This window comes from Aotus nancymaae, unplaced genomic scaffold (assembly GCF_030222135.1).
Source record: "Aotus nancymaae isolate 86718 unplaced genomic scaffold, 86718_ANA_hifiasm-v0.15.2.pri h1tg000018l, whole genome shotgun sequence".
NCBI classification, from domain to species: Eukaryota; Metazoa; Chordata; class Mammalia; order Primates; family Aotidae; genus Aotus; species Aotus nancymaae.
Window position 1 is genome coordinate 19991689 of NW_026988430.1, and position 21341 is coordinate 20013029.

At 43.3% G+C, this 21341-nt stretch overlaps 1 protein-coding gene across 8 annotated transcripts in view; it reads right to left on the minus strand.

Annotated features, from left to right (window-relative positions):
* Nucleotides 1-12759: 12759 nt before the first annotated feature.
* The window catches only part of TEX14 (testis expressed 14, intercellular bridge forming factor), a 93436-nt gene continuing 84854 nt past the window's right edge, over nucleotides 12760-21341 (minus strand). For 7 of the 8 annotated variants that reach the window (XM_064378409.1, XM_064378405.1, XM_064378403.1 and 4 more), the window contains 4 exons: nucleotides 17772-17864; nucleotides 15674-15783; nucleotides 13867-13918; nucleotides 12760-13117 (listed from right to left, as the gene is read on the minus strand). In XM_064378409.1, coding sequence (XP_064234479.1) covers nucleotides 13081-13117; nucleotides 13867-13918; nucleotides 15674-15783; nucleotides 17772-17864 — 292 coding nt within the window. In that variant the 3' untranslated portion in view covers nucleotides 12760-13080. The remainder of the gene's footprint in view (nucleotides 13118-13866; nucleotides 13919-15673; nucleotides 15784-17771; nucleotides 17865-21341) is intronic. The other variant, XM_064378404.1, reaches the window with a different exon arrangement.

A 21341-nucleotide genomic window follows, 5' to 3' on the forward strand; every position in this document is an offset into this window, starting at 1 on the left:
TGGTGTAAGGGTTCTTAGGTTCTTGCCGAGTTTAAAAGGAAGAAAGTGAGGCCAGCATGAGAAGATCCAATGAGAATTTATACAGGCTCCCGGGCGAGGTTCTGCGGTCCGACAGGAGGGGCCGGAGAAGTCGCACGGACTCCTCTCAGACGTGGGGTTTTATAGGGAGTGAAGGCATTCGATTGGTTGTGGGAGAGCAGGGTGTGGGCAAGGCAAGCTTGCTATTGGCAGGTAGGCAGGGTTTGAGTGCCATTGGGTAGTTTTACAAAGACTCGACTGCTATTGGGTAGAGTTACAAGACTTCGTTTGCATTTTGGCGGGGTTCTTTAAGGGAGGGCTAGGCTGTGCGAGGGGGGTGGACGTGTCTGAGCTCCTGGAGAGGGGGGCGGTGTCCGAGCTCCCGGCGAGGCGACCGGCCTTACACTTGGTCCAGGAGTATCTAGTGTTTTATTAATAAAAGGGATTTGGGGTGGGTGCAGTGGCTCATACCTGTAATCCCAGCACTTTAGGAGGCCAAGGCGGGCAGATCACTTGAGGTCAGGAGTTCAAGCCCAGCCTGGCCAACATGGTGAAACCCTGTCTCTACTAAAAATACAAAAATTAGCCGGGTGTGGTGGCATGCACCTGTAATTTCAGCTAGCCAGGAGGCTTAGGCAGGAGAATCACTGGAACCCAGGAGGTGGAGGCTGCAGTGAGCTGAGATTGTGCCATTGCACTCCAGTCTGGGCAACAGAGCAAGACTTCGTCTCAAAAGAAAAAAAAGAAGGATTTGTAGTTAGTCATTGGTTTCTATCATAAATGACTAGTTGGGTACCTATGAGAAATTACCTGAGTTGCCTGGACCTTGGTTTCTTCACCTGGAAACCACTGCCTGGCACATGGGTGTCACATAACAAATGTTAATGTCCTTTCTCATGATCCTGTCAGCCATCTAATTAGCCAGACTCTGGTTCTCTTCTGAAGAGTAACTTTCCAATTTGGATGACCATTTTGGAGGAGACTCTGTCACCTCTCTCTCCCTTTCACATGTTCTTTCTCTCTGTCTTTTAGACATAGACTCTACTATATCCAACATTCTATCATGAACTCTGAAGGGTCATTGAGGTTATAGGATGGTCAGCTTCATTCTTCTATGCTCTACACTGACCATTCTCTTCTGTTAACAGTTTTTCCTCAAATGAGCTATAATACAATTGATTAGGTTTAGCTATTAATTATGACATTCTAGTCCTGCTTCCCATTGATTTAGCTTTAAATATTTTATTTTTGTTGAGACAGAGTCTTGCCCTGTCGCCCAGGCTGGAGTGCAGTGGCACGATCTTGGCTCACTGTAGCCACCTCCTGGGTTCAAGCAATTCTCATGCCTTAGCTTCCTGGGTAGCTGGGATTACAGGCACCCACCACCATGCCCTGTTAATTTTTGTATTTTTAGTAGAGATGGGATTTCGCCATGTTGGCCAAGCTAGTCTTAAACTCCTGGCCTCAAGTGATCCACCCACCTCGACCTCCTAAAGTGCTGGGATTACAGGCATAAACCACTGTGGTTGGCCTGTGTTTTAAGTATTTTTTTCTTGTTGTTGTTGAGACAAAGTCTTGCTCTTTCACCCAGACTGGAGTGCAGTGGCAGGATCTCGGCCCACTGCAACCTCCTTTCAGGTTCAAGGGATTCTCCTGCCTCAGCCTCCTGAGTGGCTGGGATTACAGGTGTGTGCCACCACATCCAGCTTATTTTTTTTGTATTTTTAGTAGAGATGGGGTTTCACCATGTTGGTCAGGCTGGTCTCAAATTCCTGACCTCGTGATCCACCTGCCTCACCTCCTGAAGTTCTGGGATTACAGGCATAAGCCACCCCGCTCAGCCAGTTTTAAGTATTTCTAAACCCCTTCTATTCACCAAAATGAAAACAGCTTTGGCTGGATGCAGTGGCTCAGCCTGTAATCCCAACACTTTGGGAGGCTGAGGTGGGTGGATCACTTGAGCTCAAGAGTTCAGACCAGCCTGGGCAACACGATGAGACCCCATCTCTATAAAATAAACAAATAAATATATATTTTTTGAGATAGAGTCTCAAAAAGTGCAGTGGGGTGATCTCAGCTCACTGCAACCTCTGCCTCCCTGGTTGAAGTGATTCTCCTGCCTCGGCCTCCTGAGTAGCTGGGACTATAGGCATGCACCACCATGCCCGGCTAATTTTTGTATTTTAAGTAGAGACAGGGTTTTACCATATTGGTCAGGCTGGTCATCTGCCCACCTTGGCCTGCCAAAGTGCTGGGATTACAGGTATGAGCCACCATGTCTGACCCAATAAATAAATGTTTTTAAAAATTAGAAAATAGCTCTACAAATAATTATTAAAAGTTGAAATCACCTAAGAGGACCCCTTTACTATTTTAATAAGCATCTTTCCACATATCTTTCTATGCATTTACCAAATATAGATATTTATTTATAAGTTTACATAAAGTCCTATTATAAACTTCCTAGCATCCTAGCACTAGCATTATTCCATAACATGTGATGAACACCTTTCTGTCAATAAATCTATCTCTATGATATAATTTCTAATTAATCTACTTATGGTTGTTCCAGAATTTTTTAAACTAGTCCTTTACTGCTGGACATTAGGTTCTTTTTTTCTTGCAGGATGGAATGCAGTGTCTCTTCATAGGCCTGAGCACACTGCACTAAAGCCTTGAAACTTCTGGGCTCAAATGATTTTCCTGCCTCAACCTACTGAGTAGCCCACCACATCTGGGTTGTTTCTGACTTTTCAATATTATAAACAATATTGCAATAAACATATATTTCTATAAATATATCTTTGTGTATAGTCCAATTTTCTCCTAGGACAATAATTCTAAATCCTGGCTGCACATTAGAATCACCTGGAGAGCTTTCAAAGCCCATGCTCCACCTCAGACAAAATGATTCAAATAATTTGGGGGTAAGGTCTGAGCATCAGTATTTTTTTAAAATGCTTCAGATGGTTCTAATGTGCAACCAGGGTGTGGATAAAGTTCTCTAAATCTTCTCTATTCAAAGTGTGGTCCATGGACCAGTGTCATCAGCACCACCTGGGAGCTTGTTAGAAATGCAGGAGCTTGGGCCCTACCTTGGACCCACTCAATCAGAATCAGTATTTTAACAAGACCCCCAAGTGATTCATATGTACAATAAAATCTGTGACATACTGGTCTAAATGGAATTTCTGGGTCAAAAAGTAGTCACATTTAAAATACATACTGACAAATATCCTCCAGAGAGGTAATACCAATTTATACCCCCAACACAGTAAAAAAAGATATGTTTCCCCATTCTCTCAGCAACCTTAGATATTATCAATACTTGTCCTCTGCAATCAGCTAGGTGAAAAACAACTATGTTTTAATTTTCATTTCTTTGATTACAAGTTAAACTGAATACCTTTTAATATGCTAATTGGCCATATGTACAGCTTCTTTTGCAAATTATTCTTTGCCTATTTTTCTATTAAGGTGTTTGTCTTTTTCTTACAGGTTATTAGAACTCTTTGTATATTAGGGATATAAACCTTTTGTGTATCCAATATATTGCAATTATTTCCACTCAGTTTGTTGACTTTAATCTTGTTCAGGCATTACTTGCAATAAAGAAGTTTTACATTTTTATGTACTAAAATCCACCAATATCTTCTTACTTTGAAGCCATGGCTTAGCTTTTCCTCCTCCAAGATTTAAAAAATCATCACATATGGCTGGGTGAGGTGGCTCACACCTGTAATCCCAGTACTTTGGGAGGCCATGGTGGGAAGATCACTTGAGGTCAGAAGTTTAAGACCAGCCTAGTCAACATGGTGAAAACCTGTCTTTATTAAAAATACAAAAATTAGCTGGGCATGGTGGTGCACACCTGTAATCCCAGCTACTAGGGAGGCTAAGGCACGAGAATCACTTGAACCCAGGAGGCAGAGGTTACAGTGAGCCAAGATAGTGCCATGGCACTCCAGCCTGGGCAAAAGCAAAAGATTCTATCTAAAATATATGTATATATATCCTTTACACATATTTTCTTAACTTTATGTATTTATTTTTTACATTAACATTTTTGTTTAATCAGACATTTATTTTTGGTACAAGGATTCAGCTTTTATATGGCTGAATCAAGTGGCTGGTCAGTTATCCCAAAGTCCTTTGTTAAATAATCTAATTTGATACATACTATCTCCCATTCTTTTTTTTTGAGCCTGAGTTTCGCTCTTGTTGCCCAGGCCAGAAAGCAATGGCATGATCTCGGCTCACAGCAACCTCTGCCTCCCAGGTTCAAGCGATTCTCCTGCCTCAGCCTCCTGAGTAGCTGGGATTACAGGTGCCAGCCACCACACCTGACTAATTTTTGTATTTTTAGTAGAGACGGGGTTTCACCATGTTGGTCAGGCTGGTCTTGAACCCCTGACCTTAAGCGATCCACCCACCTCAGCCTCCCAAAGTGCTAGGATTACAGTGTGAGCCACCGCGCCTAGCCCACTATCTCCTATTCTTTATTCCCAAACTTTATTCTTTGGTATGTTTTTTGGACTATTTGGGGTTTTTTGGTTTTTTTGAGACAGGGTCTTGCTCTGTCACCCAGGCTGGAGTGTGATGGTGTGTACACAGCTCATTGTGGCTTCAATCTCCTGGGCTCAAGTGATCCTCCTACCTCAGCCTCCTGAGTAACTGGGACCACAGGTGTGTGCCACCGCACCCAGCTAATTTTTAAATTTTTGTAGAAATGGGGTCTCACTATGTTGCCCAGGCTAGAAACTCTCTATTATGTTCTATAATTCTTTCCACTTTTATGCCAATGCCACACTCTGTTTATTGCAGCTTTATACTATGCCTTAATATCTGGCAGGACAAGTCCCTCCTCCTTACTCTTCTTTTGCAGCATTGTTTCAACCATGCGTTTATTAAAAGTCCTTTAATTTTGCTCCTCTATACAATTAGTAGCATTCAGTAGGAGAGTGGGATTTACTTATTTAACTCCCAGAGAACCAACTTATTTCTGAGCTCTTGAGGGGTACATCACTATAACTCACTTCTGATACCAACACATATGAGTAACATTACTATTAGCATTCAGAAAAGGGGCCAAAAATAATGTATTTGGAAAAGAGCAACTGAAATTTATTCCAAAAATTTCTTTCTTTTTTTGAGACAGAGTCTTACTCTGTTGCCTAGGCTAGAGTGCAGGGGCGTGATCTTGGCTCACTACAACCTCCACCTCCCGGGTTCAAGCGATTCTCCTGCCTTAGCCTCCTGAGTAGCTGGGATACAGACGTGTGCCACCATGCCCGGCTAATTTTTGTATTTTTAGTAGAGATGGGGTTTCACCATGTTAGCCAGGCTGGTCTTGTACTCCCGACCTCAGGTGATCCACCTGTCTTGGCCTCCCAGAGTGCTGGAATTACAGGCCTGAACCCCCTGCCCAGCCTTGTTCTGAAAATTTCTAATAATCCAAACTTTCCAAGGGTACTCCAATAATTTCATTCAACAGTGAGCTGATGTTTATAAATCATCTATGTGTTTAGAACTTGCTACATATTCTCTCTGCTTTCTCATCTTGAAGGACTTAGTCATTTCTAAAAACTTGGCACAAAATCCACAGAATAAATATGGAGATTGGGATGAGGTTCATAAAGGACATGTCATCACAGTGTCAGCCTGCTTTATGTTGCTATAATAGAAACCTAAGACTGGGTAATTTCTTAAAAAGAAAAAAAAAATGTAGGAGTCAGGAACCTGCCCCTAACCAAGTTGGCCCTCGGTAGTAGCACAGCAAATCAGGAGGTGGCAGGGAAAGCTATCTGCCCTGTACAGGCAATGAAAGGGTGCGTTTGGCCAGGCGCAGTGGCTCATGCTGTAATCCTAGCACTTTGGGAGGCTGAGGCAGGCAGCTCACTTGAGGCCAGGAGTTTGAGACCAGCCTAGCCAGTATAGTGAAACCCCGTCTCTACTAAAAATACAAAAATTAGCTGGGCATGGTGGCGAATGCCTGTAGTCCCAGCTACTCGGGAGACTGAGGCAGGAGAATTGCTTGAAACCAGAAGGTGGAGGTTGCAGCGAGCATGGTAGTAGGTGCCTGTGATCCCAGCTACTCGGGAGACTGAGGCAGGAGAATTGCTTGAACCTGAGAGGCGGAGGTTGCAGTGAGCAGATATAGCACCAGGGCACTCCAGCCTGGGTGACAAAGTGAGACTCTGTCTCAGAAAACAAACAAAAAAACAGAAAAGAAAAGAAAAAAATGTATTTCTTACAGTGTTCTGGATGCTCTGAAGTCCAAGGTGAGAGGCCACATCTGGTGAGGGCCTTCTTATTGCATCATAACATGGTAGAGGGCATCACAGGCAAAAGGGGCTCACAAGAGAGAACCAAAGTGACTTTTATAACTAGTCAACTTCCATGATAACCCATAAATCCATTAATGAGTTAATACATTCAAGAGGATAAAACTCTCATGACCCAATCACCTCTTAAAGGCCCACCTCCTAATACTGTTGCATTGGGATTAAGTTTCACCCTGAGTTTCAAGAGAATAAACATTCAAACCATAGCAGTGAGTTTTAACTAGAAGTTGGCCCTTGGTCCACTTTCACAATCCTGAAACTTTGCTTAGGGCACTCTTAAACTATAATCTCAGGGTAAGCTAGTGTTTTACTGTAAGTATGCAAATAATATTTAGTATGATCTTGGGAAGGCCGTGGAACCCACTTTGGGTAGTCTCCTCTTTTGTAAGTACTTTTAGTGTTATTGTGAAGATTAAAATACTCAGTTAACAAATACTTGTTGAGCACCTAATATGTATAGGTTCTGTGCTAGGAGCTGGGGATACCTTAATGAACAACCCAGACATGATCCCTGGCCTGTGTAGCTTACAATTATATGGAGACAGGTGGTGGTAGAACATTCTATTGGCTTATAAGTGTGCTACATGCTATGAAATAAAAATGTGGTTATGTGTGGTGGGCAGGCAAGGAACAATGGGATTATCTTACAGAGGGCCCTAACCTAGTCTAAGGTTCACAGACTTCAGAAAACTCCCTGAGGAAGTTAAATGTAAGCTAAGAACTGAACGAAGTACCTATGAGGAAGGACATTCTGCGCAGGGTGAACAGTATGTGCCATAATGTATTTGAAGAACTGAGAGGAATCCAGTTATGTCTAAGAGCAACAGGCAAAGACCTAAACTAGGAAATAGAACAATTATTTTTTTCATATTAAAAAGATAATTGTAGGCCAGGCATGGTGGCTCATGCCTGTAATCCCAGCACTTTGGGAAGCCGAGGCAGGCGGATCACAAGGTCAGAAGATCGAGACCATCCTGGCCAACATGGTGAAACCCTAGCACTGCTAAAACTACAAAAATTAGCCGGGCGTGGTGGTGCATGCCTGTAATCCCAGCTACTCTGGAGGCTGAGGTAGGAAAATCGCTTGAACCTGGGAAACAGACGTTGCAGTGAGCTGAGATCATGCCAGCCTGGCAACAGAGTGAGACTCCATCTCAAAAAAAAAAAAAAAAAAGATTGTAGAAAAAAATATAGAGAAGCAAGAGTATTGAAGAAATCTTTTTAAAAATGTAACTCAGTTTGTTTTACCCCACTCTGTCCCCTTACTTAGAACCTTCCACTGGATTTCCACTTTTTACTATGGTCTACAATTCCCCTGCTCGGTCTCCAGCCTCACTTCATCCCCTACCAGCCTCCCCCCAGACTACTCTCCTCTACACTGGCCTGCTGCTCTCATTAGGTGTTTCCTGTGGGACGTTTGCACTTGCCATTCCCTTGCTGGCATGTTCATCTCCCAGAGTCACAAGACTGGCTCCTTCTCATCATTCCAATCAAAGCTCAAGGGTCACTTCTTCAGAGCAACTCTCCCTTGAATAGCCCTAGCTAATGTTAAGTTGCTCCCTAACTCAGTTATAACTTCAACCTATTTACCATTTTCTTCATATTTACCATGTAATCTATTTGTTCATTTAACTCCAGGACAGCAGGGACTCTGCTTTGTTCACTATCATCCCAGCACCTAAAGTAGTGCATGGAACATAGGAGTCATTCAAAAAAGATCTGTTGAGTGTGAGACTGGATGGAAGAAGCCACTTCAGGGAGCTGTTGCAATGGTCCAAGGAGGAATTAATTGTAGTCTGCATGACTGTAGTAGCAATAGAAATGGAAAGAAGTGGGTATAAAGGACATAGATTTTAGAGACCTCTTGAGTAGCTGGGACTATAGGTGTGCAACACTATGCCTTGCCAATTATTATTATTATTTTTTGAGACAGTATCTTGCTTTGCTGCCCAGGCTAGAGTATAGTAGCACGATCATGGCTCACTGCAATGAACTCCTGGGGTCAAGAAATCCTCTTGTCTCGGCCTCTCAAGTAGCTAGGACTACAGGCAAATGCCACCACGCCTGGCTAGTTTTTAAATATTTTATAGAAACAGGGTCTTGCTATGTTGACCAGGCTGATCTCAAACTCCTGGCCTCAAGCAATCCTCTCACCTTGGCCTCTCAAAGTGCTAGGGCTACAGATATGAGCTAAGGCACCTGGCCTGATTGATTTTTTAATGTAAGGAGTAAAGGAATGGGAGGAGAGTCAAGGATGACTCCTGGGTTTCTGGTTTGAGTGGCTGACTGGACAGCAATACTCTGGAAGGGGAATGCTGGAGGTGGAGAAAGTTAAGACTAAGAATTCAGTCCAAGTGGAGACATCAAATATATGGGTAGTAATATGAGCTAAGAAGAGAAACCTGGTCCTAGACTACAATACAAATCTGGGAACTGCCAGTGTATACATATAGACACTAACTGAAGGCATGGTAGTGAACGAGGTGTCTTAGGAGAAAAACTTGGAGTGAGAAAAGATAGAGGTGGAACCGCCAAAGGAGGCTGAGGTGGAGTAATCAGAGAGATAGAAGGAAAACCAGAGTGTAACATCAGGAAAGCCAAGGGAACAGACTAAGAGCAAATGACAAGAAGGCCAAAGTATCCATCAGACTTAGGAGTATGAGTAGCTGATTTTTTTTTTGGAGACAGCATCTTGCTCTGTTGCCCAGGCTGGAGTGCAGTGGCAGGATCTCAGTTCACTGCAACCTTCACCTCCTGGGTTCAAGTGATCCTCCTGCCTCAGCCTCCCGAGTAGCTGGGATTACCGGCATGCGCCACCATGCCCAGCTATTTTTTTCTATTTGGTAGAAACAGGGTTTTTGCCATGTTGGCCAGGCTGATCTCAAACTCCTGACCTCAGGTGATTCACCTGCCTTGGTCTCCCGAAGTGCTTGGATTACATGTGTAAGCCACTGCTTGGCCCCGAGTCACTATGATCTTAATGACTACTAGAGAATGGAAGGAGTAAAATTCAGATTCTAATGGGCTGAGGAGTGGGAGATGAGGCAGTAAAGATAGCAGGTATAGACAACTCTCTCAAGAACTCTTGTTGCAGTGGGAGGAGAGGGATGAGACAGTAGCTGGAAAAGGAGGTGAGATTCAGGAAACACTTTTTAAAGATAGGAAAATCCAAGTATGTTAATGCTGATGAAAAGAAAAGAAGCCAGGCTCAATAATGAAAGCCTGTAGTCTCAGCTATGTGGGAGGCTGAGGTGGGAGGATCACTTGAGCCCAGGAGTTTGAGTCCAGCCTGGGCAACATGGTGAAACTCTGTCTCAAAAAAAATGAGGGGTAGGTTGAAGCTACTGAAAAGAGAAATGATAACCTGGAAAGGATAACCGAGTGGACAAAAGATGATATTGGCCAAGGACAGGAAGAAGGACACCTTCTTCAGTATAACAGGAAGGAAAGTGAAAAGAGTAGGTGTAGATAGGTCCATCTCTAGTGTAGGGCAGACTGCTTCATCTACAACTGTTGTTCTGTTCTACACAAATAGATGTGACCGTGTCAGTAGTTTTGGTTTGGTAGCAGGCAGCTGAGTTCATTCCCATCTGATGGCTTCTATTTTTTCTGTAAAGTTGGAGGTAAAGTCATCTGTTAAGAGTTTATGCAAAGTGAGGGACGGAAGTCTGAAATAGGTAACGACAGTGGGAGAAGAAGCATACTAAAGAAGCACAGTGGCTGGGCGCAGTGGCTCACGCCTGTAATCGAGCACTTTAAGAGATCCAGGTGGGCAGATCACTTGAGTTCAGGAGTTTGAGACCATCCTGGCCAACATGGTGAAACCCCGTCTCTACTAAAAATATAAAAATTAGCTGGGTGTAGTGGCATGCCCCTGAAATCCCAACTACTCTGGAGGCTGAAATTAAAGAATTGCTTGAATCTATGAGGCGGAGGTTGCAGTGAGTCAAGATTGTGCCATTATACTCTAGCCTGGGTGACAGAGCGATACTCCATCTCAAAAAAATTTTTAAAAAGGCCTGGCACAGTGGCTCACACCTGTAATCCCAGAACTTTGGGAGGCCGAGGCGGGTGGATCACCTGAGGTCAGGAGTTTGAGATCAGCCTGGCCAACATGGTAAAACCCCATCTCTACTAAAAACACAAAAATTAACCAGGCGTGGTGGTGGGCACCTGTAATTCCAGCTACTTGGGAGGCTGAGACAGGATAATTGCTTGAACCCAGGAGGTGGAGGTTTCAGTGAGCCAAGAATGCCATTTTACTCCAGCCTGGGCAACAAAGAGTGAAACTCTGTCTAAAAAAAAAAAAAAAAAAAAAAAAAAGACGGTAGCTCCCTGAAATCTCAGCACTTTGGGAGGCTGAGGCGGGTAGATCACCTGAGGTAAGGAGTTCGAGACCAACTTGACCAACATGGTGAAACCCCATCTCTACTAAAAATACAAAAATTAGCCGGGCATGGTGGCAGGCTCTATAATCTCAGCTACTCAGGAGGCTGAGGCAGGAGAATTGCTGGAACCCAGGAGGCAGAGGTTGCAGTGAGCCGAGATCGCGCCACTCACTCCAGCCTAGTGACAGAGTGAGACTCCGTCTAAAAAAAAATAACAAAAATAAAATATAAAAATAAATAAAAAATTAGCCAGATGTGGTGGCACATGCCTGTAGTCCTAGCTACTTAGGAGGCTGAGGTGGAGTTCAAGGCTGCAGTGAGCCATGATTGTGCCACTGCACTCCAGCCTGGGAAACAAAGTGAAATCCTGCCCCTGAGAAAACCAAAATTTTTGTCACCTAGTATAATTTATAAACTAATTTATTTTCTAGTGGTTTTCCTCTGGTTAGAATAGCAAGTAACTGTTTCCTTACTTTAAAATGGTCAAATAGATTTGTACCTTCTCATTTTATCTGTGCAGGCTAAAATTTCTGAGTGCAAGGAAGTATAAATATAACCATCCACGACATGAACTATTCCGTTTTGACAAACTAAAGACCTACTATTTATTCACCAAGACAGAATAAAATATTAGCTGGCTAGTACTGCACAACAGCACATAGCTTCTAAGAAAATGTTTTTATTCATGGCCAGGCATGGTGGCTCACACTTGTAAACCCAGCACTTTGGGAGGCCAAGGCAAGCAGATCATTTGAGGTCAGGAGCTCAAGACCAGCCTGGCCAACATGGTGAAACCCCATCTCTACTGAAAATGCAAAAATTAGCTGGATATGGTAATGCACATCTGTAATCCCAGCTACTCGGGAGGCTGAGGCACAAGAATCACTTGAACCCAGGAGGCAGAGGTTGCAGTGAGCTGAGATGGTGCTACTACATTCCAACCTTGACAACACAGTGAGACTCTGTCTCAAAGACCAAAAAAAAAAAAACATTTTTTTTTATTATAAAGATTCCAAACTGGAGGTATATTAAGGTACATTAAAAAATTGCACAAATATATCTGGTCAGTCATCACAAGAAGCTAAATTAGAAACAATGCTATGATCTTAGTGGTACAATACAAAATATATGGGAGATAATGTTTGTTCATCTTAATGAGTTCAAACTATCTTAGGACTTTATTGCTACCTGTACTTACTGTTTTTTTTTTTTTTTTTTTGAGACAGGGTCTCACTCTGCACCCAGGCTAGAGTGTAGTGGTGTAATCACGGCTCACAGTATCCTCAATTCCCTAGGCTCAAGTGATCAACCTGCCTCAGCCTTGGAAGTAGCTAGGACTATAGGCATGCACCACCATGTCTGGCTAATTTTTAAATTTTTTTTTTTTTTTGAGATGGAGTCTCACTCTGTTGCCAGGCTGGAGTGCAGTGGCTCGATCCCAGGTTCAAGCGATTCTCCTGCCTCAGCCTCCCGACAGGTGTGCACCAACACACCCAGCTAATTTTTGTATTTTTAGTAGAGACAGGGTTTCACCGTGTTGGCCAGGATGGTCTCGCTCTTGACATCGTGATCCATCCACCTTGGCCTCCCAAAGTGCTGGAATTACAGGCATGAGCCACCACACACAGCCAAGTTTTAAATTTTTTATAGAGACAGGATCTCCCTATGTTACCTAGGCCAGCCTCAAATTCCTGGGCTCAAGCAATTCTCCTGCCTTGGCCTCCCAAAGTGCTGGGATTATAGACGTGAGCTACCACGTCTGGCCACTACCTGTACATTGATTGTGTGAGCCAATTCTAGCTGGAATGGGAATATAGCAATTTCAGCCAGGTGGATGGGCTGTAGTTCTGTTATGAGACACAGATGACTAGTACCAGTATGTATAATGGGTAGCAGCAGTAGCTGCATATTTGTCAGAAACTGAAGCCTCTTTGGATGGCAGTTCTCTCCCCGACTCCCAATAACTAAACTCAGAAATATATCTTACACAGCTGAAACTTGTTATTAAAAGTAAACATTTTATTATATAACAAGAGTTGAAGTTTTTGAAAATTAACATCAACAAAACCAAAGCCATTCTAGGCACAACCAAAAATTTTTACAATCAAAACTACTTCGTACTTTTCAGAAATCTGACTGAAAACAAATGGTTGAATGTGCTGCTAACAAAGAGGGCCAAATGATGATGTCTATTGTGGCAGCTGAACGAAGTGGGACTTACAGAACTGTAACTGCTGCCCTGATAGTAACTGAAGCAGAAAGAGAAGAAAGGAGCTCACAACCAGGACACTCAAACTCAAGCCAGAAGTCCATCTACGATCCAATTCCAGTCAGTCTGACAAGTCACTCTGATCCAGCACGATTATCCTATGAACATGTTTTTTAAAGAACAAAAAAAGTTTTTAGTTGCTGTGTATATTTTTTAAAAACACAAACCACATCCTCTTTTTATTCAATTAAATTTAAGGAAAAGGGATTTTGGTCTTTATAATCAAGGGGGATTATGACCAATAGTGTGTCATGGAAATGCAAAATGATGGGAAAGCAATTGACAGCAGCATCTTCTGTATTCTCTCCATATTAAAACTGTTCTTATGCTCACTCTGTCACTTATTTAATCAAAGTTGGCAGTAATTTCACTTTGCTTTTTTTTGTTTTTTTCTTGAGACAGAGTCTTGCTCTGTCGCCCAGGCTGTAGTGCAGTGGCACGATCTTGGCTCACAGCATCCTCCACCACCTGGGTTCAAGCGATTCCCCTGCCTCAGCCTCCTGAGTAGCTGGGACTGTAGGCATGTTCCACCATGCCTGGCTAACTTTTTTGTATTTTAGTAGAGACGGGGTTTCACCATGTTGGCCAGGATGGTCTCAATCTCCTGACCTCATGATCCGTCTGTCTCAGCCTCCCAAAGTGCTGGGATTACAGATGTGAGCCACCGTGCCCAGCCTCACTTTGTATTTTAATTAACTATAAACACTAACATTTAAAAATTGAGCAACTTTGTCTGAATTCAAGTCTTTGTCATTAATGTGTATTTAGACATGTAAATGTTTTCAAGTCTGCTTCTGTCGTCTATAAACAGTGAGTTTTGATCTGCAAACATCTGATATCTCATTACCTGGATGGTTCAGACCAACCTAGTCGCTTCCAAAAACAGGGTTTTAGTTCATCTTGATGAAATATAACAGGAAGAAAAAAACCACATGATTAATTTCTAGGTCAAAGGGGTGCCAGCATTCATCTTAGTGCTCCCTCTAATTTAGGGTAGACTGTTTTACCTACTGTAAGGGTTGTTGGGTTCTTGCCTTGTTTAAAAAGAAGAAACTGAGGCCAGCACAAGAAGATCCAATGTGAATTTATTCGGCTCCCAGGCGAGGTTCTGCGGTCTGACAGGAGGGGCCGGAGAAGTCCCATGGACTCCTCTCAGACGTGGGGTTTTATAGGGAGTGGAGGCGTTTGATTGGTTGTGCCCAAGGTGAGTGGGGCCCGGATGGGACAAAATGCTAGGTGGGGAGTGGGGCCCGGATGGGACAAAATACTAGGCGGGGAGTGGGGCCTGGATGGGACAAAATGCTATCGGGTAGGTCCTGGCAGGGCTTCTTTTCCGGGCTCCCGGTGAGGGGGTGGGAATGTATGTCCGAGCTCCCAGCGAGGGAAGGGGGTGTGTCTGAGCTCCTGGTGAGGGGGGTGCGGTGTCCGAGCTTCTGGAGAGGCCACCAGCCTTATACCTACAATTGTTGTTCTATTCTGCCAGATCAACTATTTCTAAAAACACAGTTACTGGGCTTCCCCTCATAACATTCTACAGTTTTCTGCTGCAGCAATGGACACTAATGTCACTAATTCACAAAGTTCCTGTATTATCTTCTCAGTGAAATCAATATTATTAATAGCTAAATGCCTACATACTCTGGACCCTGTGCAGTCAGGGTTCTCAAGGAAACTGAATGTACTCATGGCTGGTTCAAAGAAAGATCCTTAATGAAGTGACTACATACAGAGGTTTAGTTAGAGTTAAGGGAACAAACAAGGAATGTCAAGACATCCAGTGATTAGCAGCAGTGGGAAGCCTAAGTCTGAAGGAACTGAGTGTTGGAGATGAGAGGTTAGTTACTAGAGCCTAATGAGAGCTGGAATTGGAAAGAATGTGTTGCCTATAGAAGCCACACTTGAGGAGAAACACCACTTCTACCAGGCACAAGGTGCTAAAGTAAGCAGGAAGGCAAAGTAATACCCCAACTTCTCTCTAGCCCCATCATCTTCTGCTAGGGCCTATCGCTGGCTAACAGGGAGCCCAGGAGATGCAGTCCACTCAGGCCAGCATTCTGAGGCACAAAGCAGGGCAGAGATGGGCAGAATGAGAAGGAAATCAGAAAGGGATAAAAGGAATACCAGATGTTCTGAAAGAGTTAATATCTCTTCATTCCCTGAGTAAGAAGAACTTAAATACAGGAGAGCATCATTGTAAAGGGCATATCAGAAGCCTTCAAGCTCTATCAAAATAGTTTTAAAATTAAAGTTAATTTATAATTTTCACATTACTTGTAGACTCCATTTAAATTTCATAAAATATTATTTCTTATTGGATTTTGCAGCAATAGATTTCGATTTGTGAGCTAAATTTAAAACTCTTTTGAAGATGTTGGACAATTAGAAGCAAAACATCTCTCCAGACAATGTGCAAGATAATGATGATGAGACTGGGCAAAAGCTTGCTTTAGAAATAGAATTGGATGTTATTACTGTTTTTGTGATAAAGCTATGATTGGAAATTAACAGAAAACCTGGGCTGAACTGCAGGGAAAGATAAATTATCAAAGGTAGGAGGATTATGTATAACATCTGGGAAACATTTCTAAATAACTTTGGTGCACATCAAAGCCCAAGGACTATAGACTACATTAGAAACACTCATTAATTCATACCTTCTTCAGAAGTCCCTAAAACACTTTCTGATTTCCTTCTCTCTGGCGTGATGCTATCTTCCCTTTTTCTCTTCTCTTCACCAACTTCTTGATCATCGGTATTTGTCTCCCTTTAACAACAATGATTTAGGGAATAAAAACATATGCATTAACAGCCAAGAAAACAGAACTATATTCCAAAAAAAAAAACAAAACATGATAACTAGCACTAACGAAAGTGTTCTCTGTGGGCCAGGCATTGGTTTAAGAGCTATAATTTATTTTACCTCATTTAATTCTCATAACTATATAAGGTAGTTATCATTGCCATCCCCATTAAGCAATGAGGAAACTGAGGCAAAGAGAAATTTGTAATTTAACTAAATTACACACCTAATAATTCCTAGAGCTGGAATCTGACTTCAGACTCAGTCTGGCTTAGACTCTACTTTCAACCAGTATGCTACATTGCCTCAAAGTAAAAAAAAAAAAAAAAAGGCATTTTACTTATGTTTTGATTGGTGTCCTTTTCAAAACTAAAGTGTATTTTATCATCTTATCTTCATTTCCCAAAACTCTCTCCTAAGTGAAATATGTGAGTAATTTAAGTATCTCACAATTTAAGACCATGTTTGTCAAACTACTAAGCAGAAACCATCTCCCCAGCCCAGCTGGAAGCTCTTTATAGACAGAGCCATCTTATCCCTCTTTGTGGTACCTCCAACCCCTAGCACAGTGCTTTGCACACTGTCAGTGCTTGGTGGATGCTGGTTGAACCAAAATAACACTGTTTAGGGATTCTTCTGTTTTCATTTGATGGATAGTGAAAACAAAATATGTAAAATGAGAGAGAAAATAAAACCAGCTAGAGTGAAAAGGGATTTTTCCCCTCTTAATATTTTCTCACTAATAGAATCACAGGCTCAAGAGTTGAAGGAAGCCTTTGGGTTATCTTCTGCCCCTGTTCAAATGCCTAAGACAGGCATTTGGAGTTTCACCATGTTGGCCAGGTTGGTCTTGAACTCCTGACCTCAAAAGATCTGCCTGAGCAGCAGTAACCATTGCTAAAGTAAGTGTAAAGGCAGCTGTTTCCCTTTATCACATAGCTGTAGCTATTAGGTTTGTGCTTTACTGAATAAAAATCTGTTACTCTGCACTTTCTAGTCTCTAGTCAGTCTTCTGGGGCAGAAAAGTAAGCTGACTCTCTTCGCTTCACAATATTTCAGGAATCTGAAGGCAGCTATCAAATTCTCCTCTCCATCTGCTTTTCTCACGCTGAGCTTCTCAGCTCCTTCAGCTGTTCTCATGACATGGTTTCCAGACCTCTGTTCTGTAGCCACAGTCTTGTGTTTGTTAGTATCTCTTTTAAAATGTGACACCCAGGAAGGAGCCCCATGTGTGTCCTAGGAGTCCTCTAAAAAATACATTCCCATCATCTGGACAGTACATTTCTATATATCCAGCATCAATGCTGCATTGACCTTTTCAGCACTTCATCAAACTGAGGCCTCACAAAGTCATTGCCCATGTCTTCCTCAGGAAGAATTTCTTGACTTCTCATCATGTCTCAAGATGCATGGCTCAGTGCTGGGCATACAAAAATAAGACATATTTCTTGCCCTCAATGAAATTATAGTGAGCAGGAGCTTCTGATGACTTCTCCAATTAGGCCAGGTCTCATACATTCTGTAATTTTGAATCTTTGACCTTTATCTTTTATAGAATCTAACATTTCCATCTGTCAAGATTATTTTGAATCCTCAGTCTATCACTCATCACATCAGCATTCATTCCTTGATTTGTGTTATCTAAAAATTTGATAAGCATGCCTTTTCTGATTTAATTCAAATGACTGATGAAAATATCAAAGGTAGAAGGGCCAAGATACAGCAAACTTAGAAGCCTCTGTCTATACTGATAAGAATCTGATAATCAATATCTTAAGTACTGTGAGTGGTCAGAGGAAGAGGGGCAAATGTGAGTGCAGACAGATGAAGTCAAGGCTAGCTTATCTAAATCAATGTAATGCCATCACCAGGCATTCATTCTCTGAGAAGTCTAAAACCTAGCCCCACTTCCTGAAAAAGAAGAAAAGGATCCCCTCTTGGGGAACAATAACCTTTCAGAGCCCTTGGGAAGGTCTTGTAGCTCCATGCTCTCCTCAGGTGGCTGCAGCCATCTTTCCAGGTCCTCATCCAGAGTAGAGTGAGCTCTGTCCAAGGACAAGTGAAGAGAATTGAGACAACAGTCATTTCCCATCTTCCTCGACAAAGATGCATAACACTTTACAGTGGAAAGGGACCTTATAACCTGTGCTTTCACTATGCATATGAAAAAAAAGAGAGCTCAGTGAGATTGTGTCTGGAGTCATAAAGGTTACTTAGATCTGATTGAAATATGCACTGGCCAGGCGCAGTGGCTCACATCTGCAATCCCAGCACTTTGGGAGGCCGAGGTGGGCAGATTACTTGAGGTCAGGAGTTCAAGAACACCCTGGCCAACATGCTGAAACCCCATCTCTACTATAAATACAAAAATCAGCCAGGCATGGATGTGTGAACCTGTAATCCCAGCTACTCAGGAGGCTGAGGCAGGAGAATGGCTTGAACCTAAGAGTTGGCAGCTGCAGTGAGCTGAGATTGCACCACTATACTCCAGCCTGGGTGACAAAGCGAGACTCTGTCTCAAAAAAAAAAAAAAAAAAAAAAAAATGCACCAAAATAGTTCTTCAATCCCTTGACAAAAAGCCTCAGTACCTATTAAGTTCACTGCTTCCCAAAATCTGATGCTAGACTCTGTCTCAATTCTAGGTCACTGAGTCAGTATTCTACCTGAGGCTAGAACTATACATGCTTTCCTACATGTTTTTCCAAGAAAAAGCTAGAAGATGCAAGGTAGAGTATTTTAAGAAGGCCTGAAATTCCCACCCATCTGAAAAAATATCTTCCACTCTGGCTTGGTGCCTGGATCGATCATTCATGGCACTGAGATGACCGAGCATCTGTGGAGCATCTATCTGTGGCCAGCACTGCTGACCCTTTTGGAAAAGGAAGATACAACAATAACAGTAGCTAACTTTTGATCATGTAAAAAGAACTTAATTTTTTTTTTTTTTTGGAGATGGAGTCTCGCTCTGTCACCCAGGCTGGAGTACAGTGGTGCCATCTCAGCTTATTGTAACCTCCACCTCCTGGGTTCAAGCAATTCTCCCACCTCAGCCTCCTGAGCAGCTGGGCCTACAGGTGTGTGCTACCATGCCTGACTAATTTTTTAAAAATATTTTTAGTAGAGATGGGTTTTGCCATGCTGGCCAGGCTGGCCTCGAACTCCTGACTTCAAGTGATCCACCCACCTCAGCCTCCCAAAGTGCTGGGATTACAGATGTGAGCCACTATGCTCAGACCCTGTAATCTCAGCACTTTGGGAGGCTAAGGTGGGTGAATCACTTGAGCTCAGGAGTTCGAGGCCAGCCTCAGCAACATGGCGAAACCCCATCTCTACAAAAAAATACAAAAATTAGCCAGGCATGGTGGCACAAGCCTGTAGACCTAGCTACTTGGCGGCTGAGGCAGGAGGATCACTTGAGCCCAGAAGGTCAAGGCTGCAGTGAGCAGTGTTCACTCCCCAGTGCACTCCAGCCTGGGCAACAATATGAGACTCTGTCTCAAAGAATAAAAAAAGAAGGCTGGGCGCAGTGGCTCATGCCTATAATCCCAGCACTTTGGGAGGCCGAGGCAGGTGGATCACAAGATCAGGAGTTTGAGACCAACCTGGCCAATATGGTGAAACCCTGTCTCTACTAAAAATATAAAAATTAGCTGAGTGTGGTGGTACATGCCTGTAATCCCAGCTACTGGGGAGGCTGAGGCAGGAGAATGGCTTGAACCCAGGAGGCAGAGGTTGCAGTGAGCCAAGATCGTGCCACTGCACTCCAGCCTGGGTGACAGAGCAAGACTCCATCTGAAAAAAATAATAATAAATAAATTTTTCTTAAAAAAGGAAAAAAAAAGAATTGCACTAAAATATTACTTGACTACTGAGTTTTTTGTTGTTGTTGTTTTGTTTTTTTTGTGCTCCCTTCAATTTTGTATCCAAGGAGTGTATCTCCCTCACCTTAACCTAGTCTTGGCCCCAAATAATGATAGTTCAAGACAAGTCAAGAGTCAGAGCAGGTAAGCTGAAGTAGTTTACCCTACAACACAGGTAAAAAGAGAGCTCCAAATCAGGAACAGAGTCAGGCTTCTTGAGGCAATCTTGTACTTTACTTTTAGACTGAATTGTCTGGATGATTGCCCTCATTTTCTCTTTCAAGGCCTTTAAGTAAAATGTTTTGAAAGAGACTGAAAGTTGTGTTTGCCTAACAAAATGAAGTAAAAATAAACAAACAAAACCCTAAAAACAACTCAAGATAAAACAACAAATAAAAATAAAATAAAACAACCCTCTTAAAAAATGGGCAGGCTGGGCGCAGTGGCTCACGCCTGTAATCCGAGCACTTTGGGAGGCCGAGTTGGGAGGATCACGAGGTCAGGAGTTCAAGACTAGTATGGCCAACACAGTGAAACCCCGTCTCTACTAAAAATACAAAAATTAGCTGGGCATGGTGGCGGGCACCTGTAATCCCAGCTACTCAGGAGGCTGAGGCAAGAGAATCGCTTGAACCTGGGAGGCGGAGGTTGCGGTGAGCCAAGATCGCACCATTATACGCCAGCCTGGGCAAGAATAGCAAAACTCCATCTCAAAAAAAAAAAAAATGGGCAAAGAGCCAGGCATGATGGCTTGCACCTATAGTCCCAGCTACTTGAATGGAAGGGGCAGGAAGATCACTTGAGCCTAGGACTTCAAGTTCAGCCTAGACAACATAGAACCCATCTCTACTGTACACATACACACACACACACACACACACACACACACACACACACACGGCAAAGAACTCAGACATTTCTCCAAAGAAAATATACAAATGGCCGGATTAGGGTTGGGGGTTGGATCCAAGATGGCCAATTAGGAGCAGCTCGGGATTGCAGCTCCCAGTGAAAGCGCAGAGGGTGAGTGGAGGCCACATTTCCAGACAGATTTTTATTGCCCACAGACCAGGAGATTCCCAGGTGGAGGAGCCCCACGGGTCGCCAGCATGGCTGCTTTGCTGGCACCCCAGGGCAGCGGTTCTCAGTACAAAATACATGGGTCCAGGCACTGTTTTAGCTGGTGATTGGAGCTCTGGGAAGGCAGAGTCGCCCATTCATCTGATTAAAAAGGAGACTGAAACAGGGAGCCAGGCCAGAAGATTCCTGGGCAAAAAAACGCCATGAATCTCAGTGCCGCTGTTTCAGCTGGCACAGTGGGTCGCTACACGGAAAATCACACAGATCCCGGTGACTTTTCAACAGGCGACTGGAACACCTGGGAGAGAGTTGACAGTTCAACTAAAAAAAAAGGCTCTGAGGCAGGGAGCCAGGTGATCAGGCTCGGCTGGTTCCACCCCCACAAAAAAACAGCAATTGGAAACACTCTGGGTTGAGAGTTTCACAGCAAGCACAGCTGAACCCGTGAAGGTCCAGCTCTGTGGGGGAGCGGCGTCTGCCATTACCGAGGCACTCCACCACTATGGAGGTAGTCCTCCATTGCTGAGGCAGCCCTCCATTGCCGAGGCAACCCACCACTACAGAGAGAGTCCGCCGTTACA